Source organism: Chiloscyllium plagiosum, chromosome 35 (genome assembly GCF_004010195.1).
Source record: "Chiloscyllium plagiosum isolate BGI_BamShark_2017 chromosome 35, ASM401019v2, whole genome shotgun sequence".
Classification (NCBI taxonomy): domain Eukaryota; kingdom Metazoa; phylum Chordata; class Chondrichthyes; order Orectolobiformes; family Hemiscylliidae; genus Chiloscyllium; species Chiloscyllium plagiosum.
This window is the reverse complement of record NC_057744.1, coordinates 38,297,158-38,321,866: the sequence shown is the minus strand read 5'-3', so window position 1 is coordinate 38,321,866 and position 24,709 is coordinate 38,297,158. Positions and strand designations below refer to the sequence as shown.

The window sequence follows — 24,709 nt, the reverse complement described above, 5'->3', positions numbered from 1 at the left end:
CCTTATATACATCAAAGGTTTGTCAATTCCCATCCTCCTAGATCTTTTTGACCAAAGTCATAACCTCCCTGGTCATCCAAGGTTCACATAACTTGTCGTACCTATCCTTCATTCTTGCAGGAATGTGCCACTCCTGAACTCTTACCAGCTCCCGTTAGACATTCTCTCACAGATCCAATGTGGATTTATCTACAAACAACCACCTCCAGTCAATATTCTCCAGTTCCTGTCTAATATTGTTGTAGCTTGCCTTCCCCCAACTTAACACCTGCACCCAAGGACTGCTGTTATCCCTATCCCTATGTATCTTAAAACTTAGAGAGTTTATTACAGAACTGGGAGATTCATTTCCTGATGTTTCATCACCCTATTAGGTAACATCTTCAGTCGGCCTCAGGCGAAGCACTGCTGATAATTCCAGCTTTCTGTTTATACGTTTGGGTTTCTTGGTTTGGTGAAGTCACTTCCTGTTCTTTTTCTCAGGGGGTGATAGATGGGGTCTAACTCGATGTACCTCTACCTGAGCTACAAATCTTCTCAAAACTTGCTAAGTTTATTACAGTCATAGAGATATACAGCACGGAAACAGACCCCTCAGTAAACTCATCCATGCCAACCAGATATCCTAACTAAATCTATTCTCATTTGCCAGGATTTGGCCATTATCCCTCTAAACACTTCCTATTCATATACACATCCAGATGTCTTCTAATTGTACTAGCCTCCACCATTTTCTCCGGTAGCTCATTCCATACATGCACCACCCTCTGCATGAAAACATTGCCTTTGGGTCCCTTTTTAAATCTTTCTCTTCTCACCGTAAACCTATGCCCTCTAGTTTATGGTCACTACTACTGAAATGCTCCCCAACTGAAACTTCATTCACCTGGCCGGGCTCAGTTCCCAAAACTGCATCCAGTGTAATCCTTTCCCTGTTAAGATTTTTTACATACTGTGTCAAGAAACCCTCCTGAATGGTCCTTGCAAATCCTGCTCCATCCAAGCCCCTAGCACACAGTTAGTCCTCGTCAATACAGGGAAAATTAAAATCACCCAACAACCCTGCTGATTTCACATCTTTCTAAAATCTGTCTACATATTTTCTCGAACTTCCACTGGCTGTTGGGAGGCCTGTAGTTTATCCCCAGCATTGTGATTTCACCTTTCCTATTCCTGAGATCTACCCACACAGCCTCATTGCATGAGTCCTCTGATCTATCCTCCCTTAGTATAGCTGTGAGATACTCCTTTACCAGTAATGCAACTGCCCCATCCCTTTTATATCCCTTTCTATCTCACCTGAAACATCTTGCCTGGAGCTGCTAGTTCTGTCCCTTTTTCAGCCAAGTCTCCGTAGCTGCAATAATGTCATAGTTCCAAGTACTAAACAATGTTCTGAGTTCATCTACCTTGCCAATTATATTTCTTACATTGAAATACATGCGTTTCAGGCCATCTCTCCTGCTCCCAGCATTTGCCTGCCTGTTTTTAGTCATGTTTACCCTGGTCTCTACCACTTCCTCAATTTCTACATCTGTTGCCCTACTCCCATTTCCCTGCTACATTATTTAAACTCTCCCCAACCACTCTGCCTGATGGTCACCCATTCCATTCCTGCTTGTAGAATCTGAATCTGCGGTGTGACCACCTCTCTATACTTGCTATCCATTACAGTCTTTGCCTCATAAGTGCTCCACAGTGTCCCCAGACACCCTCCAGCTCCAAAACTTGGGCATCCAGATCTGCAGCTGGAGGCACTTCTTGCACACATGCAGGTCCTGGGCTTAGAACTGTGTCCAGCTTCCCACATCGAGCAAGAGGAGCAGACTATGATTTGGAGCTCTCCTGCTGTATCTGCTCCCTTTAACTTAATTAATCTTTACAACATCAAATACTTTTTCTCACTGCTGATGCTCTCTGCTCCAACAACAATTTCTCGAAACTTAGCTATTATTCACCAACAACAGTTATCAGAAACTGTTTAGGCTCATGCTTCGTTACCCACTGGAACTCTCGCTGCTGACCTTCCGCTTCTGTCTCTTCTCCTCTGAACTTTGCCGATGCTACTTTTGAGTTAAAGCAGAGATGGTAATAGTTCAGTAACGTAATATTTTGGGTTGATAATTCCTCAACAGCAGTTTCTCCATAATACACCCATGCTGACTGCAAAGTCCACTCCCAGCATGCAAATGAATGATGGATCTTTTAAATTGCATCATTTAAAAATTGATAAATCTAAAAATAGGTCTAAAAATTGATAAATGGGCTGCGGTCCTAGAGTTCTGAGGGAGGTAGCTGAAGAAATAGCGGAGGCATTGGTTGTGATCTTTCAAAAATCACTAGAGTCAGGGAAAGTCCCAGATGATTGGAAAATCGCTATTGTAACCACCTTATTGAAGAAAGGATCAAGCCAAAAGATGGAAAATTATAGGCCGATTAGCCTAACCTCGGTTGTAATTAAAGTTCTAGAATCCTTCGTTAAGGATGAGATTTCTAAATTCTTGGAAGTGCAGGGTCGGATTAGAACAAGTCAGCATGGATTTAGTCAGGGGAGGTCGTGCCTGACAAACCTGTTAGAATTCTTTGAAGAGGTAGCAAGTAGATTAGACCAGGGAAACCAGTGGATGTTATTTACCTAGACTTCCAAAAGACCTTTGATAAGGTGACTCACGGGCGGCTGCTGAGTAAGGTGAGGGCCCATGGTGTTCGAGTTAAGCTACTGGCATGGATTGGGGATTGGCTGTCTGGCAGAAGGCAGAGAGTTGGGATAAAAGGTTCTTTTTTGGAATGGGAGCTAGTGACAAGTGGTGTCTCGCAGGTTCAGTGTTGGGGCCGCTGCTGTTCACTTTGTACATTAATGATCTGGACAAAGGGACTGGGGACATTCTGCCGAAATTTGCCGATGATACGAAGTTAGGTGGACAGGCAGGTAGTACTGAGGAGGCAGGGAGGCTGTGGAAAGATTTAGACAGTTTAGGACAATGGTCCAAGAAATGGCTGATGAAATGCAATGTGAGCAAATGCGAGGTCTTGCACTTTGGAGAAAAGAATACAGGCATGGACTATTTTTAAAACTGATAAAATTCATAAAGCCAAAGTACAAAGGGATCTGGGAGTGCTAGTCCAGGATTCTCTAAAGGTTGACTTGCAGGTTGAGTCCGTGGTTAAGAAAGCAAATGTAATGTTGTCATTTATGTCAAGAGGGTTGGAGTGTAAAAGCAGTGATGTGCCAATGAGACTTTATAAAGCTCTGATTAGGCACCATTTAGAATACTGTGTCCAGTTTTGAGCCCCACACCTCAGGAAGGACATACTGGCACCGGAGTGTGTCCAGGGGAGATTCACACAGATGATCCCTGGAATGGTAGGCCTAACATACGATAAACTGCTGAGGATCCTGGAGTGTACTCATTAGAGTTTAGAAGGTTGAGGGGACATCTAATAGACTTTAGATCTAATAACTTACAAGATACAAGAAAGGGTGTACGCTGGGAATTTGTTTCCATCAGGCAGGGATACTATGAGCAGTGGGCACAGCCTTAAATTAGAGGGGGTAAATTTAAAACGGAAATGAGGAGCCATTTCTTCATCCAGAGAGTTGTGGGCTTGTGGAATTCATTGCCATGGAGCGCAATGGAGTCCGGGACTTTAAATGTGTTCAAGGCAGAGATTGATAAATTCTTAATCTTGCAAGGAATTAAGGGATACGGAGAGAGTGCGGGTAAGAGGTGTTGAAATGCCAACCAGCCTCAAGTCATTGTCCATGTAGGTACCGTAGACATAGGGATAGGGATGTAAGACAGGATTTCAGAGAGCTAGAGTGGAAGCTGAGAGCTAGAACAAACAGAGTTGTTATCTCTGGTTTGTTGCGCGTGCCACGTGATAGCGAAGCAAGGAATAGGGAGAGATATCAGCTGAATACGTGGCTGCAAGGATGGTGCAGGAGAGAGGGTTTCAGGTTCTTGGATAATTGGGGCTCATTCTGGGGAAGGTGGGATTTGTACAAACAGGACGGTCTTCACTTGAACCAGAGGGGTACTAATATCCTGGGTGGGAAATTTGCTGGTGCTATTCGGGTGGGTTTAAACTAGCTCAGCAGGGGGATGGGAACCGGAGGTGTAGTTGCAGTGCATAGGAGGATGAGAGTAGGGAGGACAGGGACAGGATTTCACGGTGACAGGAATGTGCTGGCAGATAGCAAAGTGGTTTGAAGTGTGTCTACTTCAACGCCAGAAGTATCCGACATAAGGTAGGTGAGCTTGCAGCATGGATAGGTACCTGGGACTTCGATGTTGTGGCCATTTCGGAGACATGGATAGAGCAGGGTGAGGAATGGATGTTGCAGGTTCCAGGATTTAGACCTTTCATTAAGAACAAGCAAGGCGGTAAAAGAGGGGGAGGCGTGGCCTTATTAGTCAAGGATAGTGTAGTGGTAAATGGGAGAAATTTTGATGAGAACTCATCTACTAAAATAGTGTGGGCTGAAGTTAGAAACGGGAGGGGAGAGGTCACACTGCTTGGAGTTTTTTGTAGGCCTTCGCTGAGTTCCAGCGAGGTGGAAGAGAGGATTATCAAAATTATTATGGGTCGGAGTGAAAGGAAAAGGGTGGTCATTTTGGGGTCTTTAACTTCCCCAACATTGACTGGAAATGCTAAAGCTCTTGTATGTCGGATGGATCAGTTTTTGTCCAATGTGTACAGGAGGGTTTCCTGACACAGTATGTTGAAGGGCTGACAAGAGGGGAGGCCACATTGGATCTAGTGCTTGGTAATGAACCAGGCCAGGTGTTTGATTTAGTTGTAGGTGAACACTTTGGAGAGAGTGACCATAATTCAGTTATGTTTAGTTTAGCGATGGAAAGGGGTAGGTACATGCCACAGATCAAGAGTTATCGATGGGGCAAGGGCAATTATAATGCGATTAGGTAAGAATTAGGATGCATAGAATGCGGTAGAAAATTGCAGGGGATGCAGACAATGGAAATGTGGAGCTGGTTTAAGGAACAGATATTGCGTATCCTTGATAGGTATGTCCCTGTCAGGCAGGGAGGAAATGATAAGGTAACGGAACCGTGGTTTACTACAGAAATTGCATCTCTTGTTAAGCAGAAGAAAGAGGCTTATGTGTTGATGAGGCAAGATGGTTCAGATGAGGCAATGGAGAGTTACAGATCAGCTAGGAAGGATTTAAAGAGAGAGTTAAGAAGAGCAAAGAGAGGACATGAGCAGTCTTTAGCAAATAGAATAAAGCTTTCTATAGGTATATGAGGAATAAAAGGATGATTCGGGTAGGAATAGGACCAATCAAAGACAGAAGTGGGCAGTTGAGTGTGGACCCTGTGGAGATCGGAGAGGTGCTAAACAAACATTTCTCATCGGTTTTCACTCAGGAAAAGAAGAATATTGTAGAGGAGAAGAATGAGGTACAAGATGTTAGACTAGAAAGGATCAAGGTTAGTTACGAACAGGTGTTATCAATTCTAGAAGGAGTGAAAGTAGACAAGTCCCCTGGGCTGGATGGGATTTATCCGAGGACTCTCTGGGAAGCTAGGGAGGAGAGAGCAGAGCCTTTGGCTTTGATATTTGAGTCATCATTGTCTGCACGTTTGGTACCAGAGGACTGAAGGATTGCAAATGTTGTGCCCTTGTTCAAGAAGAGCAGTAGAGATGACCCTGGTGAGCCTTACTTCTGTTGTAGGAAAGGTTTTGGAAAGGATTATAAGAGAGAAGATTTATAATCATCTACCAAACAACAATATGATTTCAGATAATCAACATGGTTTCGTCAAGGGCAGGTTGTGTCTCACAAACCTCATTGAGTTTTTTGAGAAGATGACCAGGCATGTAGATGAGGGTAGGGCAGTTGACGTGGTATACATGGACTTCAGTAAAGCCTTTGATAAGTTTCTACATGGTAGGTTGTTGGAGAAAATGCAGAGGCATGGAATTGAGGGTGATTTAGCAGTTTGGATTAGAAACTGGCTTTCTGAAAGAAGGCAGCGAGTGATGGTTGATGAAAAATATTTAGCCTGGAGTCCGGTTACTAGTGGTGTGCCACAAGGATCTGTTTTGGGACCACTGCTGTTTGTCATTTTTATAAATAACTTAGACGCAGGCAAAGGTGGATGCATTAGTAAATTTGCTGACGACACGAAAGTCAGTGGAGTAGTGGATAGTGTGGAAGAATGTTACAGGTTTCATGAGGACTTGGATAAACTGCAGAATTGGGCTTGAGAGGTGGCAAATGGAGTTCAATGCAGCTAAATGTGAGGTGATGCACTTTGGGAAGAATAACAGGAATGCAGAGTACTGGGGAAATGAAAAGATTCTTGGAGTCCATGTGCATAGATCCCTGAAAATTGCCACCCATGTGGATAGTGCTGATAAGAAGGCATATGGTATGTTAAGTTTCATTGGTAGAGGGATTGAGTTCCGGAGCCGCAATATCATGCTGCAACTATACAAAACGCTGGTGCGGCCACACTTGGACTATTGTGTACAGTTCTGGTCCCATATTTCGGGAAGGGTGTGGAAGCATTGGAAAACGTGCAGAGGAGATTTACCAGGATGTTGCCTGGTCTGGAGGGAAGGTCTTATGAGGAAAGGCTGAGAGACTTGAACATGTTCTCATTGGCTAGAAGAAGGCTAAGAGGGAATGTGATAGAGACATACAAGATGATCAGAGGATTAGATAAGATAGACAGTGAAAGTCTTTTTCCTAGGACGATGACGTCAGTGTGTACGAGGGGGCATAACTACAAATTGAGGGGTGATAGATTTAAGACAGATGTCAGAGGCAGGTTCTTTACGCAGAGAGTGGTATGCACTACCTGCTAATGTAGTCAACTCAGTTACATTAGGGAGATTTAAACAATCCTTAGATAAGCACGTAGATGATTTTGGAATAGTGTAGGGGGATGAGCTGAGAATAGTTCACAGGTCGGCGCAACGTCGAGTGCCGAAGGTCATGATTGAATGTCGGCGTGGGCTCGATGGGCCAAATGGCCATACTTCCCATCCTATGTGTTATGGTCTTATTTACCATGGTGGCTATCAAACCTGTGCCCTCAGAACATTAACCTTGGGTTTTGGATTGCCAATACATTACCTCCCCCATAAGATTGGATCAACAACATAGCATTTGAGAGAAGCTTAAATGAGGAAGCTTCAACCTGAAACAGAAGCATTGCTGGGATTTGAAACCAGAAACTCCTGATTACAAGTCAGGCACTTTAACCAGATAAGCCAGGGTCTCACACAAATTGGAACCTTGTGATGCTGTTTTATATGATCCTATAGATTTGGGGCATACATCCTACGTATTTGGTATCACACCAGCACTGAAATTCATCTACCACATTGTTGATTGGTGTGATAAGCAGCACATTTTTTATTTTGGCTTGACTGCAGAATCTTGTTAATGGTGAACACCACTCGTGTTGGTACAAAGAACAAAGAAAATTACGGCATAGGTACAGGCCCTTCGGCCCTCCAAGCCTGCGCCAATCCAAATCCTCGATCTGAACCTATTGTCTATTTTCTAAGGATCTGTATCCCTCTGCTCCCTGCCCATTCATATATCTGTCTAGTTACATCTTAAATGATGCCTCTACCAACACTGTTAGCAACACGTTCCAGGCACTCAACGCCCTCTGCGTAAAAAACCTTCCACGCATACCTCCCTTACTTTTCCATGCTCACCTTGAACATGTGACCCCTAGTAATTGAGTACCCACTCTGGGGAAAAATCTTCTTACTATCCACCCTGGCTATATCTCTCATGATTTTGTCGACCTCAATCAGGTTCCCCCCAACCTCCATCTTTCTAATGAAAATGATCCTAGTCTACTCAACCTCCTTTCCTTCCATACAAGGCAAAATCCTGGTGAACCTCCTCTGTACCCTCATCCTTTTGGTAATGTGGTGAAGAGAACTATAAGCAGTATTTGAAATGTGACCGAACCAAAGTCCTATACAACTGTAACATGACCTGCCAACATTTGTAATCAATATCCCATCTGATGAAGGTAAACATGCCGTATACCTTCTTGACCACTTTATAGACTTGTGTTGCCACCTTCAGGGTACAACGGACCTGAACACTCAGATCTCTCTGTACATCAATTTTCCCCTTTTCCATTTTCCAATTACCATATAGTTCGCTCTTGAGCTGGATCTTCCAAAATGTGTCACTTCGCATTTGCCCAGGTTGTACTCTATCTGCCATTTCTCTGCCCAACTCACTAATCTATCTCTATCCTGCTGCATTCTCTGACAGTCCCCTTCACTATCTGCTACTCCACTAATCTTAGTGTCATCTGCAAACTTGCTAATCAGACTACCTATACCTTCCTCCAGATCATTTATGTATATCACAATCAACAGTAGTCCAACGCGGATCCCTGTGAAACACCACTGGTCACAGTTCTCCATTTTGAGAAGCTCCTTTCCACTACTACTCTCTGTCTCCTGTTGCCGAGCCAGTTCTCTATCCATCTACCTAGTATACCCTGGACCCCATGCGACTTCACTTTCTCCATCAGCCTACCATTGAGAACCTTATCAAACGCCTTACTGAAGTCCATGTATATGATATGTATAGCCCTTCCCTCATTAATTAACTTTGTCACTTCCTCAAAGAATTCTATTAAGTTGGTAAGACATGACCTTCCCTGCACAAACCATGTTGCCTATTACTGATAAGCCCATTTTCTTCCAAATGTAAATAGATCCTATCCCTCAGTATCGTCTCCGGCACTTTCCCTACTACTGATGTCAGGCTCACCGGTCTATTGTTACCTGGATTATCCCTGCTACCCTTCTTAAATAAGGGGATATTATTAGCAATTCTACAGTCCTCAGGGAGCTCACTCTTGTTCAAGGATACTGCAAAGATATCTGTTAAGACCCCAGCTATTTCCTCTCTCACTTCCCTCTGGACCTGGGAATTGACAACCTTTACTGCCTTTTAGAATACTCAACACTTTCTCCCTCCTTATGCCGACTTGCCCAAGAGTAAGCAAACATTTATCCCTAACCTCAACATCCATCATGTCCCTCTCCTTAGTGAATACTCCTTGGAAAGTACTCAGTAAGAATCTCACCCATTTTCTCTGACTCCATGCATAACTTTCCTCCTTTGTCCTTGAGTGGGCCAACCTTTTCTCTTGTTACCCTCTTGCTTCTTATGTACAAATAAAAGGCTTTGGGATTTTTCTTAAACCTGTTTGCTAAAGATGGCACGGTGGCACAGTGGTTAGCACTGCTGCCTCGCAGCGCCAGAGACCCGGGTTCAATTCCCGCCTCAGGCGACTGACTGTGTGGAGTTTGCACATTCTCCCCGTGTCTGCGTGGGTTTCCTCCGGGTGCTCCGGTTTCCTCCCACACTCCAAAGATGTGCAAGTCAGGTGAATTGGCCATGCTAAATTGCCCGTAGTGTTAGGTAAAGGGGTAAATGTCGGGGTATGGGTGGGTTACGCTTCGGCGGGTCGGTGTGGACTTGTTGGGCCGAAGGGCCTGTTTCCACACTGTAAGTAATCTAATCTAATCTAGATGTTTAATGACCCCTTTTAGCTCTCTTAATTCCTCGTTTCAGTTTCGTCCTACTTTCCCGATATTCTTCCAAAGCTTCGTCTGTTTTCAGTTGCCTAGACCTTATGTATACTTCCTTTTTTCTTCTTAGGTAGTCTCATAATTTTATAGCAGCAGTATAAAACAGTTTGCTTCACCTGTTGCTCTTACTTGAGGTACATTACTGTTCCAGAGATGGACTGAGCACAGAATCCAAAAACATTCATGATTTTTTAACACTCCCTATCAAATCTCTTTGCTGCTTGATGGAGAAAGACTTCTGACTTTCCACATTAAATAGCTAAATCAGGGTGTCACACAAACTGTAAAGTGCTACCTTTGGGGCGGCACGGTGGCTCAGTGGTTAGCAATGGTGCCTCACAGCGCCAGGAACCCGGGTTTGATTCCAGCCTCAGGTGATTGTCTGTGTGGAGTTTGTACGTTCTCCCCGTGTCTGCGTGGGTTTCCTCCGGGCGCTCCGGTTTCCTCCCACAGTCCAAAGATGTGCAGATCAGGTGGGATTGGCCATGCTAAATTGCCCAGAGTGTTGGGTACATTAGTCAGAGGGAAATGTGTCTGGGTGGGTTACCCCTCGGATGGTCGGTGTGGATTTGTTGGGCCAAAGGCCCTGTTTTCGCATTGTAGGGAATCTAATCCAATCTTGTAATCAGTAGATTCTGGCTTCAAATCCCAGCAGTGCCTGTGCCTTACTTTGAAGCGTCCTCATTTAAGCTTCTCTCAAATGAAGTTTGTCATCCCTGCTGCATTTTTGGTAATATTCTTCTGTATCTTTCTAAGACCTTGGCATCTTTCCTAAAATGTGCTGCCTGGAATTGGATTATGGTCTAACCAATGATAGAACATAGAACAATACAGCACAGAACAGGCCCTTCAGCCCACAATGTTGTGCCGAACATTTGTCCTAGCTTAAGCACCCATCCATGTACCTATCCAATTGCTGCTTGAAGGTCGCCAATGAGTCTAACTCTTGCCACTCCCACAGGCAGCGCATTCCATGCCCCCACCACTCTCTGGGTAAAGAACCTACCCCTGACATCTCCCCTATACCTTCCACCCTTCACCTTAAATTTATGTCCCCTTGTAACACTCTATTGTACCTGGGAAAAAGGTTTCTGACTGTCTACTCTATCTATTTGTGGGCGGCACGGTGGCACAGTGGTTAGCACTGCTGCCTCGCAGCGCCAGAGACCCGGGTTCAATTCCCGCCTCAGGCGACTGACTGTGTGGAGTTTGCACGTTCTCCCCGTGTCTGCGTGGGTTTCCTCCCACAGTCCAAAGATGTGCAGGTCAGGTGAATTGGCCATGCTAAATTGCCCGTAATGTTAGGTAAGGGGTAAATGTAGGGGTATGGGTGGGTTACGCTTCGGCGGGTCGGTGTGGACTTGTTGGGCCGAAGGGCCTGTTTCCACACTGTAAAGTAATCTAATCTAATCTAATCTAATCTATTCCTCTGATCATCTTATAAACCTCTAACAAGTCACCCCTCATCCTTCGCCATTCCAATGAGAAAAGGACTAGCACTCAACCTATCCTCCATTCCAGGCAACATCCTGGTAAATCTTCTCTGCACCCTCTCCAAAGCTTCCACATCTTTCCTAAAGTGAGGTGACCAGAACTGCACACAGTACTCCAAATGTGGCCTAACCAAGGTCCTGTACAGCTGCAACATCACCTCGCAACTCTTGAATTCAGTCCCTCTGCTAATGAATGCTAATACACCATAGGCCTTCTTACAAGCTCTATCCACCTGAGTGGAGAAAGTGAGGTCTGCAGATGCTAGAGATCAGAGATGGAAATCTGTTGCTGGAAAAACGCAGCAGGTCAGGCAGCATCTAGGGAACAGGAGAATCGACGTTTCGGGCATTAGCCCTTCTTCAGGAATCTTCATCAAACAGAAGAACACACCCATATTTGGATGTTGCTGGGACAGGAGGGTTTGAGCCATAGGGAGACACAGGCTAGGGCTATTTTCCCAGGAAATGTCAGCGGTTGACCATATAGAGGTTTATAAAATCATGCGAGGCATGGATAGGGTGAATAGCCAAAGGTATTTTTCCCAGGGTAGGGGAATCCAAAACTAGAGGGAATAGGATTAAGGGAAAGAGGAAAGATTTAAAAGCAATCTAAGGGACAACTTTTGCACATAGAGGATAGTGCATATCTGGAATGAGCTGCCAGAGGAAGTGATGGGCCCTGGTACAATAACAACATTTTAAAGGCATCTGGATGGCTACATGAATAGGGGCCTGTAATTCCCGGGGTTATCCTTATTCCCTTTTTTGAACAGGGGCACAACATTTGCTACTCTCCAGTCCCCTGGTACCACTCCCTTTGCCAGTGGAGTCGAGAAGATCATTGCCAACGGTACTGCAATTTCCTCTCTTGCTTCCCACATAATCCTAGGATATATCCCATCAGGCCCGGGGGACTTGTCTATCCTCAAGTTGTTCAAAATGTCCAACACATCTTCCTTCCTAACAAGTATCTCTTCTAGCTTACCAGTCTGTTTCACACTCTCCTCTTCAACAATATGGTCCCTCTCGTTTGTAAATACTGAAGAAAATATTGATTTTGAAGAGTTTAGCATAGCTTCATTGTTTTGTATTCTATTGCTGTGTTTGAGTGCTGTGGCTTAGTTGATTGCCTCTGAAGTACAAGGTTCTGGGATCACCACAGGATCTGATCACAAAGATCAAAACTGACACTGCAATGCAGTAGAGGAAGAATTTCATTTTTGTAATTGCTGTCTTTTGAAAGAAACATCAGACCCTATTTTACCTGCTCGGGTGAATGTGTAAGGTTCTGTACCACTTCAGAAAAGGGTATGAGAGTTATTCCTCATGTACCGACCAACATTCATCTCAGGATCAACATAACAAATACAGATTTGCCGATCATTATTATGTTGCTGTTTGCAATATATTGGTCGCCATATTCGTGAGCTCTGGGACTCCTCACAGGTGTCTACCACTTTCCTCAAATGCCATGACTGTGACCTGGGTATGTCACACATCTTGCTGGTCTCCACCATTTGGTATGTTGCTGTGGTTCTGTTCGCCAAGCTGGAAGTTTTTGTTGCAAACGTTTCGTCCCCTGTCTAGGTGACATCCGCAGTGCTTGGGAGCCTCCTGTGAAGCGCTTCTGTGGTGTTTCCTCCGGCATTTATAGTGGGCTCTCTTTTGTCATGGGTGTGTGATTTGGCACAGGACAGGACTACTCACTCTCACAAACATTTCCCATATACAGGGTACCTGCATTAGATCCTCTGCAGATTTTGAAGTTCGGCTTTGTGCACCAAAGTCCAAGTAATTTAGAAAGGGCATCAAAAAAGCTGAATACTGCTCTCCCAACAATATTGCTGTTAAGTTCACTTTAGGCTGGAAAGAAATCATTCTATGTTACTTTTTCTCCCTTAGCAAAATTTACATCTATGCTCTCACTAATTTTGAAGGTCAGATGACACCGGGTTATAGTCTAACAGGTTTATTTGAAATCACAAGCTTTTGGAATGTTGCCCCTTTGTCAGGTGAAGCAACGCTCAAAGCTCGTAATTTCAAATAAACCTGTTGGACTATAACCTCGTGTCATCTGACATCTGACCTTGTCCACCCCAGTCCAACGCCAACACCTCCACATCATGACTAATTTTTAACACCAGTCAATTGTGAGGCATGGTTTGAAAGTCTACATATACATTAACAACAGTAATCTCGCCAACTCCCTCTGTTACTTCATTAAAGATATACACTGAAAAGCCAAAACCAAAGAAGAAACAGGAGGAACCTCTGCCACCTTCAGTGTGTTGGCCGCCATTTGTTGGGTTAATGGTACACCTGTGACCTAACTCCATGCACTCATCTTCTCCCCATATCTTTTACTACCTTGGGCTAGCATAAGTCTATTAATTTTAGTTGCAATAAAAAAGAAGTGCTGAAAATACTCAGCAAGTCCGGCAGCATTTGTGCAGAGTGAAACTGTTAACGTTTTGATTAGAATATGGCACCTTTTTAGAATATCTAATTTCCATTTGCAAATGGATTCCAATGTCTGTCACCATTTGGTTCTTGTTTAGACTTTGTTTCCTAGTCCTAGACACTGCAATCAGGAAAAATGATTTCTCTGTTTCCATTAATATCTTGGAGGATTTTATTACATCATTCTTCAACCATCACTATTTCAGTAAATACAATCCTACTTTAAGTTCGTTCACTTCATGATGTAAAGTTTGGTGTCTTTCTGTTGTTCTGGTAAACTCATGCTGTGCTCTCTTCAAAGGCAGTATTCCTTGCTGATATTTGGTGTTCAGGATTGAAAGGAGTATTTCACTCTGCTTCATATCAAAAAGTAAAGCAAGGTGTTCAAATCCTTATAGAAACCAAAAGAAGAAAGGAGTTCTGCAACAAAAGGAACTCAAGAGTCAAATGCAATGTTATTGTGAAGTTAAACACACATTCGCTGACAAATAGTGTTTGAATGAAAATGGTACAATTCATTTTCATTGATAGAACAAAGACAATTCTCACATGGTTCACACAAAGCATCATCTCAAACTCCAAGGTTTTTGAACCCCAAGGTCTTCTATAGGGGCAGCACGGTGGTTCAGTGGTTAGCACTGCTGCCTCACAGCGCCAAGGACCTGGGTTCAGTTCCTTCCTCGGGCAACTGTCTGTGTGGAGTTTACACATTCTCCCCGTGTCTGCGTGGGTTTCCTCCAGGCAATCTGGTTTCCTCCCACAGTCCAAAGATGTACAGGTAAGGTGAATTGGCCATAATAAATTGCCCGTAGTATTAGGTGCATTAGCCAGGGGTGAATGTAGGGGAATGGGTCTGGGTGGGTTGCTCTTCGGAGGGTCGGTGTGGACTTGTTGGGCCAAAGGGCCTGTTTCCACACTGTAGGGAATCTAATCTAAACAATCTGTAGGATGTCTCACTTTTCCTAATCAATGGATTTGGCATTCATATCACTTCCACTAGCAAATCTGTTCCATCCAAGTTCAATTGACATGATTAATACTGAATGGCTGCATGTCACTGGATTATTTCCCTTGGATTATGACAGTCCTGATGGTGTAGCTTTCCTTTTCAGCCACCTAGCTAACAATACCCCGTGTTTATGGTGTGGTTTTCTCTAATTCAAATATCTAGCTCTTTAGCTTGCTTGAACTATGCACAGAACTTTACGTTTCAGTTCTTTTCAGTCACTCCCATATTGCTTCACCAAGAACCCCTGTCTGATGTTTCTTCTGTCAAACAGAAAACCTGACCTTTACAGTAGAGAGCTCTGCTTGCTCCTTCTAAATATAAGGGACATGTGTAGCACAACAAGCTGAAACATGTGTAGCACTCCAATCAGTGTCTGCCTTTTTATAATTGCCTTGCTTTCATTCTCTCATTCCTATAGCAACATTAATTCATTAGGGACTTCTCAGAAGTGACCCTACAAGCAGAAATCCAATTACACTTCACTGTTCCAGAATTATTTTCCATCCATTTTGTCTGGGGTATGTCTCAAAAATAAAAGCTTCTTTCAAACTGCAGAGTTCATCACAAAAGCAATATCAAAATTGTATCTCTCACTGGCTTCTCTGAAAATGATTTGTAGCCACGTAGCCCTGAAACAATAAGGGTACTGCTTGTGAGATGCCCTGAAAGAACTAGCATTCATTCATCATTACAGAAACTGAAATTCCTGGAGAAACTCAGCCGGTCTGGCAGCATCTGTGGATCAGTCCCGTCGGCCAGTGGGAGAATGCAGAGTTAACATTTCAAGTTCAATGACCCTTCATTGAATTTTGAACATTTCAGAGGACTGGAGGAAGGTCACTGGACTTGAAACGTTAACTCTGCATTCTCTCCACAGATTCTGCCAGACCTACTGAGTTGTCTCCAGCAATTTCTATTTTTGTTTCAGATCTTCAGCATCTGCAGTTCTTTGTTTTATTCATTCATTTTTTGCTGTGTCTCCATTTTCCTGGAATCTTTTGGTGGAGAGAATACAAAGATAAACAGCTAACTGCCGTCAACCTAACCAGGAACATTAGAAAACTTCCCTTACAATCTGTGATAGTGTATCATCTTCCCAGTACAATGAAGACATAAAGGAACTTGGCAAATTGTTCTTGTAGGTCAGACAATTTCTTGTTTTTTGCTGTTATGTTGATGGGAAAGGGTCAGGGTGAATTCTCTTTAATAAGGGTTGAAAGTGCCCAGTACAACAGAATGCAGTTATGTCCTGCACCATACTCATCATCTCCCCCCACCAACCCTTGTCCCACCTCCCCTTTCCTCCTTGCTCTGCATTATATTTTTCTCCCATTGATTCATCCACAGGACCATCCCGACCTTGCAACTGGTGACTTGACTTTCAATGATATCATCACTCGTATGAATGCTGGCCGACGGGGCTCACTGGCAGGTGAGTGAAGCTTGGTTCCTCATTTATTCATCCTTTGGCTATAAGAATTGTGGCAGGTCTAATATATCATCCCCAGTCCCAGTAACCTCTGAATTGCAATTGGACTACCTTTTATGTGATACAACCAAGGGTCTCATTCTGCCTTGCTGTAAAGCACTTCTGTGTAGGTCAGACACATCAGAATGGCAAGTCTAATCTCTCTCAGACATTTGTAAACCAGTCAAACTTTTTCAAGTCTAGCAGCTTCATGGTCATTTTTGCTGCTGCTAGATTTCCGTTTCCAGATTTTTGTTTCTGTTAAAATTAAACTCAAATCACAGATTGCCATGATTGAATTCAAACTCAAGTTCTCAGGATTGCATCTCCGTCCTATCTGGCATGTGCATGTCCAGTGGTTTACAGGTGCCAGTATCTTACAGGAATGGTTGTGCTGATGCCAATGTCAATGTGGAGGTGAGGTGGACTGGATGCCAGTGTCTATCAGTGGAAATGATAGCATCCCAGAAGGAGGGTGTCTAGGTAGAGCTTCCTTTTTGTAGGGTGTTCGGAGTAGGCTAGGGTTATCTATGTGGGGTTAGAGATCTCTGGGCTAATTTCTGGTGTCTCAACAGGTTTAATTATGAACTGTTGTGAAAATTTGTTGGATATTTTGACATGCCTGTGTTTGATCTGTCAGCAGAAAGTTGTTTGACTTGTTCTGTGTTTGTGTTTTGACCTGTGTGTTAGTTGTTGAAACATTTCCAATGGCACACTTCAAAACCTGATCAGAAGACAAGCAGGATCAGGGTGGTCATGTGGCGGTGTTGAGAAATCAAATCCTGAGTGCACAACTTTCAAATAGAAAAGCTCAAAGCTTCACAGAGACAGAAGATGTTTTGTATCTGTCTTTACAATGCTAGATACAAAGCATTTGAAGAATAGTAGGAAGGCAAAAGATGAGCTTGAAATAATCATGAAAGCTAGAGAAAGTGTTGGGAAATCTAGTTGATTAAATTTTGTAAAGTTCAATGTCATGCATCTTAGGGTTTTAAAGGAAGTGGCTGCAGAATTTGTAAATGAATTGTTTGTAACCTTTTAAAATGCCTTAATAGTCTGGCAAGATCCCAGTGTTTGGAAAAACTACTAATGGAGTACCACAATAGAAAACACAAAGTGTTAGGCCTTCTTGCGTTACATCTGTCATTAGGAAAATGCTGCAGTCTGTTATTAATGAAGTGGCAGCAGGGCATTTAGAAAATCATGACTCTAGAAGATTCAACGTGGTGTTGTGAAAAGAAAATCATGTTGACAAATTAACTTCATTAAGGTTGTAACAAAGAGGTCAGGTTGAGAGCATGTCTGTGCTCAGAATATCTGGAACAAGGGGATTCAGTTTCAAAATATTGAATTCTCCTACTTAAGACAGAAATGAGAAATTTCTTTAAAGAACATAGAATCCCTACAGTGTGGAAACAGGCTATTTGGCCCAACAAGTCCACACTGTCCCTCCAAAGAAAACTCACCCAGACCCATTCCCCTACCCTATTACTCTACATTTCCCCTGACTAATGCACCTAACCTTCACATCCCTGAAAACTATGGTCAATTTTACATGGCCAATTCACCTAATCTGCACATCTTTGGACTGTGGGAGGAAACCAGAGCACCGAGAGGAAGCTCATGCCGACACAGGGAGATGGAATCGAACCCGGGTCCCTGCCGCTGTGAGGCATCATTGCTAAGCACTGAGCCACCCTCAAAGGGTTGTCAAAGTGTTGTTAATCTCTGGAATAATCTATTCCAGAGAGCAGTGAAGGCTGGGTCCTTAAGTATATTCAAGATAGAGTAAGACTGGGAAGTGGAATTAAGACAAGACTCACATCAGTCTAGAATTGAAAAGATTATCAACACAGAGAGTTTGCAGGAGGGAATTCCACAGTCCAAAGCAGAGGGAGTTATTGATCTATTGCTAGTGAAAAGCAAGGATATGGGGGTAGGTCGAGTCAGAGGGAGAGAGATTCTGAAGACTTGGGTTGTTACAGAGAGTAGGGATGTGAAATAGTTGAAACACAATGATTAATAATAGACATTGAGGAATAGGAGAACTGCTTGGACTGAAACGTTTGAGTTAAAGGGAGAGGCTGACTAACCGAGGCCTTTTTCCCTGGCATGTCAGAGGTGGAGGGGTGACCTTAGAGGTTTATAAAATCATGAGGGGCACAGATAGGGTGAATAGCCAAGGTATTTTTCTGAAGGTGGTGGAGTCCTAAACTAAAGGGTGTATGTTGAAGGTGAGAGGGGAAAGATTTAAAAAGGATCCAAGGGTAACGTTTTCACACAGAGGGTGGTGCGTGTATAGAACCAGCTGCCAGAGGAACTGTTCGAGGCAGGTACAGTTACATTTAAAAGATGGATATGAATAGGAAGGGTTAGAAGGATATGGGCCAAATGTTGGCAAATGGGACTAGGTCAGGTTGGGATGTCTAGTCAGTATGAGCGAGTTGGACTGTTCTGTGACTCTGCAGCTGTGCAGGTCAGCAAGAAGAAGCTATTCACATGTGTAAGTGGGACATTGCATAGGGCACGGTACAAGCAGAGCTTTGCTGAGCTCAAATTCATGGAGGGTGGAGATTAGGAGGTCAACCAGGAGAATGTTAGAATGCATGAAGGTTTTAATGGCTTGTGGACTGAGCTATTCTAAAAATAAAGATTGGAGCTGATTTGGAAATGAGTGTTTTTGTTTTGTTAGGGAGTACAGTTTATGTAGCTCAACTCAGGGATACCAGGACTCTGAAGTGACTGACAGTCTGATTTGATCCATAGTTATCACTGGGAAAGGGAATGGGGTGAGTGATAAGGACACAGAGTTGTATCTCCATGTTCAGATGGAAAAGCTGTAGCTTGCTGGAGAGTTAGTAACGTCTCCCATTGTGAGAATAGCAAGTGAAACATTGAGATTGAGGGTTATGAATTAACAGTGTATAGATGGATGCTTTTGCATGACATTGCAAAGGAAAAGTATGTAAGTGAAAGGGCGGAGAGGCTAATTCTTGAGTTAACTGTGGAAATGGCATGAGATGGCTGAGCTGAAAAGCAATGTTCTTCTGGAATGTTGACTGATATTTACCCCTGGGAACAGGCCCTGAGCTTTGCAAGGAGGTGCGCAGTTGTGAAATTAATGCTTTGTTCTATATCCCAAAAAGCTTTGCTCGATCTTACATTCCCAAAGAAGCGGGTGAAGGATAAAGAGGAGAGGAAGAAAAAGAAACTCAAAGTGATAAAAACAGAACCAGAAGATTTAGCTGAGTCATCAGGAGCTGAGGGAGGTACTGCAGCAGCTCCTGAGCAGCAGATTGTCACCAGACCAGTCTCTGCTCCTGAACAGTAAGTAATTTATTAGATATTCAGGTGCTTGGTACAATTGTGATAGAGTTTACAACCCAAACCATGTGAATGGATGTAGACAGATTAGTCGAGGTGAATGCTTTTCCCCCACTTTAGTGAGCACAGACTCAGTCTCAGCAGCAAGAGAGTTCCAGTCACTCCACGGTCTCTTCAGATTCCCCAAACTAAAGGGATCAGTTGTGTGGCTGCTCTCTGTGGATCTGTCTGCTGCGAGAATGTAGCGGGAGTTGTGTTTAAACATTTGGATGACATGTGGGACTCTAATTGTACTCTGGTATTTGAAAGGCCTATTGTCAATTGGTCATGCATCAAGGAGCTTGAAAGCCTGGACAGGCTAGAGGCTTTCTCAGTGGCATTTCCCAAACCCACAGCCACGATCTCGAAGGACAAGGGGACTAGGTGCACTGAAACACCATCACCTCCAAGGGTCCTCATTTGAGTCAAACACCATCTGGATTTGAACTTCTTTCACCATTTCATATGTCACCAGTCTTTCACTTTTTCACCAGGTGGAAATGCCAGAATGCCCTTTCCTCACAGCACTGTGGGAGTATCATAACAATACAGAATTATCCTTTCTTGGGATGGGGGATTCCATACAGGCCAGACAAAGCTTTGTAGAATTCCTGAATAAGATGCGGATATGGGAATCTGAGAAATCCTACTGCTGACAGCAAGATACCCTGCCATTGACAGTTGGATTAAGAATGGTAGAGAGTGGGGCAGGAATGAAGAGGTCAGTAGATGACTCCAGGTTACGCTGGCAGCAAGGACAGGGAGAGCAATTTTAAAAGGGAGTTCAAGGAATTAAGAGTCAATGGAAATGTGTGTCCAAGGAGGAATTTAAAATAGTGAAACAAGACAGAAGTAGGAGTGAAGATGAGAGGGCTTTTAAAGATGCAGTAGAACATATATTTAAGGATGTGAAACCAGCGCAGGTGAACAAAGCAGTGAACAACTGAGATTTAAGTAAGGGGAGATCATTCTTTGAGTGAGCTGGGTGGTGGCGGAGCAGAGAAAAACCAATTCAGGAAATGTTGTGACCATCTCCTGATAGAAATGAGACCCATGTCAGGTGGCACTATGGCACAGTGATTAGCACTGCCATCTCAGTACCAGGGACCTGGATTCAATTCCAGCCTTGGATGATTGTTTATGTGGAGTTTGCACATTCTCCCTGTGTCTCTGCGAGTTTCCTTTGCTGCTCCAGTTTCTTTCTACAGTCCAAAGACGCGCATAACCATGCTAACTTGTCCAGGGTGTGTAGACTAGGTGAATGGGCCATGGTAAATGTGGATTTAGTGATAGCGTTGGAGTCTGGATCTAGATGGGAAGCTCTGCGGAGGCAGACTCGATGGGCCAAGTGGCCTCTTTCTGCATTGTAGTGATTCTGTGATGTGAGGACAGCTGGAAAATGAAGAAGAGGTTCTCGAAGATGGTGGACAAATTGGAAGACCTATGATTGAAAAACTGAGTATGACACTGATAACATGCAGATTACAGCCTTCCTCAAACTCAGTGCAGGCTTGGTAAAAAGGAGTAGTGGAGTCATTGTTAAACTGTATCTGTGTCGTGGCCCTTAAACTTGAATGCTTTGTGTATTTTGTGCAGGACTCTAGATGCGACGAAGCTGACAGCAGTTCCTGGGATCACAGGCAGTTTCTTTGGTTTGCTACAGGAGATTTTGCTGGCAGAGGGAGAGGCAAGTTTGGCTGGGGTAAGTGGCACAATATTGACATTAGGGGTAACAGCAGCATTTGATTTCCAATGCTGTCTGCAAAAGTTAGTATTTCCTTTTGTGATGCATCCTCAGTAAGGAAAAACTATTTGTCACAAAAGAAAATAGTCTGCGAGTCACCGCACTTTCCTTCATGTTCCTGTTTTTGGTCATCATTGTTAAGGATACAGAGGCATTGGACAGAAGCTTTCCAATGATATCAGAAATGTAGGGATATATATGTTTCCTCTTCCTATTCTTACCAACTCACTTAGGGTTCTCCTTTCTCCCTTCTCTCGATCGTCCTCACCCCCCCCTCCCCACTCCCACACGTCTATCCCCACCCCATTCTCTATTTGCACTCCCTCATCCATACCCATTTCCCTGTCCTATTCTTTAACTTGTTTTTTCCCTTCATTGATTCCTTCACACCCACACATGAGCACACTCAGTTCTTTTCACTATCTTCTTTGCCCCCCCCCCATCCCATACTTGCTCACACTTTGTTGTCTATTCTTGTTTGTCGATTGCTGATTTTTTATGTCTTAGATTGCATATACTATATGTTATAATGTTGAGACAGAAGAGATAGGGACCAGGACACAGGAATTGTCTCCAGTACATTTTCACCTTGTGGTGTATTTTTACAGATTGAGGAGAAAGTGCTTGAGTGGCAGATCTCAGCTCCCAGTACGTTAAACTCTTGGTTCTCAGATGCTTCCAACTGGTCAGAACTAGTCCATTCTGCTGTCCGCTTCCTTTCTGGTGAAGGTGAGAGTAAGTCTGGTTTCTCATATAAAGAGTGACTGTAATTTATATGATTACGTAATGCTTGAAAACTAAAATATTGTTCACTTTCTTTCACAAGTTGAGTGAGATGTCACAGAATCTCCACAGTGTGGAAGTAGGCCATTCGGCCCATCAAATGCACACTGACCCTCTGAAGAGCATCCTGCCCAGTCCTACCCCCTATCTTATCCCTATAACTCTGCATTTCCCATGGCTGCAGATCCCTGGATAGTACAGACAATTTAACTTAGCCAATCCGCCTAAATCTGCACATTTTTGGATTTTCCCTTCTTTTGACCTTTCTTTGCAGTACCCAATTACACAGATTGGGCTGAGGTGATTGGAATCTCTGACAGGATTTAATCTTAGCTCATCATTTTGACCTTTTGGTAGGTTTGGTATCAACAGGTTCCAATCATCAGATTCCATATTTTGGCTTTTAAACTCTCGCCCCACTTGTGTCATGTTTTTGCTGGTTTGATGTTTTAAAAGAAGATGTGGTTGTTTCTTCTTATTTCTTCACATTGTGTTTGGCATTTGTTTGTCCAGCCATTCACACTTAGTCTGAACATTTTCTGTAATTTACACATTACGATTTCCTTCTACTGTGACATATTTTGTAATTTAATCTGTCCTGTCATCTGATTATAGAATTTCCCTGTTGTTCTTCCTCCCTCTCCTTCCTTTTAATTTGCTCAAAACATTGTTCTGAAGAAATGTAATATCAGATTCCAAACATTTTCTCTGTTTCTAGCTCCATGGATGCTGCTGGATCTGCTGAGTTTCTTCAGCACTTTGAGTTTATTTCACATTCCTAGTAGCCACAGTCTTTTGTTGGTTTTGCATATCTGTTTTAATTCACTTCCAATGACTAGCCGTTGGATGAAGTGCTAAGTTTACAGAGACAGATTCCTGACCTGCAGTATATTTCCATGATTTCTAATTTTACTCCCGTCAGGTGTGCGGATATAAATGTATCATCAAAATAGAAATATTTCATGTGGTTATTTATGCATCCACATTTACTGAGTGAGCTAGGCCCTTTGTATTTGGAGTACACACATTCTCTGAGTGAATCCAGATCAGCCTTGGAGTGATTGTTTGCATTTGCTGGGTAAGAAAGTGTCAAAATCTTCAATTTAGAGTGTCATTTGTAGTTTATTTCAAAGGCAATCAATCGTTTAAAGTCGGCAGTCACAAGCTTTAAGTTGCCTTATTTTAAGTTGAAAGAATCTAATTAAGAATTGATTTTAGATTCCCTACGGTGTGGAAACAGGCCCTTCAGCCCAACCAGTCCACACCAACCCTCCGAAGAGTAACCCACCCAGACCCATTTCCCTCTGACTAATGCACCTAACACTATGGGCAATTTAGCATGGCCAATTCACCTGACCTGCACATCTTTGGACTGTGGGAGGAAACCGGAGTACCCAGCGGAAACCCACGCAGACATGGGGAGAATGTGCAAACTCCACACAGACAGTCACCCGAGGCTGGAATCGAACCTGGGACCTGATGCTGTGAGGCAGCAGTGCTAAGCACTGAGCCACTGTGCCGCCCTGTGATTGAAACTGGATCTACATTTCCTAAATGAGTTGGCCCCATTGTGTCGGGAACACGTACAAATTTACTGTGAACAAATCCAGATCAGCCTTGGAGTTTTTTTTTAATTCATTCATGGGGTGAAGCCAGCATTTATTGCCATCACTACTTGCCTAGACAGCAGTTGAGAGTTAATCACATTGTTATGGGTCTGGATTCACATGTGGGCCAAGCCAGGTAAGGATGGTAGTTTCCTTCCCTAAAGGACATTAATGAACAAAGATGGGTTTTTCTGGCAATCTCCAATGCATCATAATCATCAATACACTCTTAATTCCAGATTTTTTAAAATTCACATTACACTGTCCGCCATGGTAGGATTCAAACCCGTGTCCCATGAATATTACCTGGGTCTCGTGATTGTCAGCCGTAATAACACTTCGTCGTTGCCTCCCCAAAATGAGTGAGTGCATGAATTTGGGTGACTGAAAGGAACTTATTAGTCATGGCTTCTTTGGCTGCTCTCCTGTCTAAGTCCAAAGGTTCTAAGTTTCAAGTCCCATTCCAAACCTCGAGAAGGCAGGTCTAGGCTGACCTTCCAGTGCAGTCCTGAGGAATTGCTACACTGTTGGAGCAGCTGTTTACCAATGAGACATTAAGCCAAAGCCACCTCTACCATTTCAGGTGGGTGCAAAATGTGCCATGGCACTGATTGAAGAGGTGAGTTATCCCTGGCTTGCTTACCTAGATTTGTCCCCCAAGCAACATCACTAAAATAAATAATCTGAGGAAAAGCTGAGGCACTTGAGGTTGTTTTCATTGGAGAAAAGAAGGTTTAGGGATGACTTAATAGAGGTGTACAAGATGATTAGGGGTTTAGATAAGGTCGACAGTGAGAATCTTTTTCCACGTATGGAGTCAGCTATTACGAGGGGGCATAGCTTTAAATTAAGGGGTGGTAGGTATAGGACAGATGTTAGGGGTAGGTTCTTTACTCAGCGAGTCGTGAGTTCATGGAATGCCCTGCCAGTAGCAGTGGTGAACTTTATGGGCATTTAAGCGGGCATTGCATAGGCATATGGAGGATAGTGGGCTAGTGTAAGGGATAGGATTGTAAGGGATAGGATTTATGCACATCTGGATAGGAATAATGTGATCAAGGATAGTCAGCATGGTTTTGTGAAGGGCAAGTCGTGCCTCACAAACCTTATTGAATCCTTTGAAAAGGTGACGAAGGAGGTTGATGAGGGGAAAGCAGTAGATGTGGTATA

General features: G+C 43.5%; 1 protein-coding gene across 4 annotated transcripts in view; it reads left to right on the top strand.

The window, feature by feature from the left end:
* Positions 1-24,709, top strand: part of nfrkb (nuclear factor related to kappaB binding protein) — a 161,174-nt gene that overhangs the window by 50,544 nt on the left and 85,921 nt on the right. For all 4 annotated transcript variants that reach the window (XM_043676950.1, XM_043676947.1, XM_043676949.1 and 1 more), the window contains exons 8-11: positions 15,922-16,006; positions 19,189-19,369; positions 21,002-21,107; positions 21,758-21,878. In XM_043676950.1, coding sequence (XP_043532885.1) covers positions 15,922-16,006; positions 19,189-19,369; positions 21,002-21,107; positions 21,758-21,878 — 493 coding nt within the window. The remainder of the gene's footprint in view (positions 1-15,921; positions 16,007-19,188; positions 19,370-21,001; positions 21,108-21,757; positions 21,879-24,709) is intronic.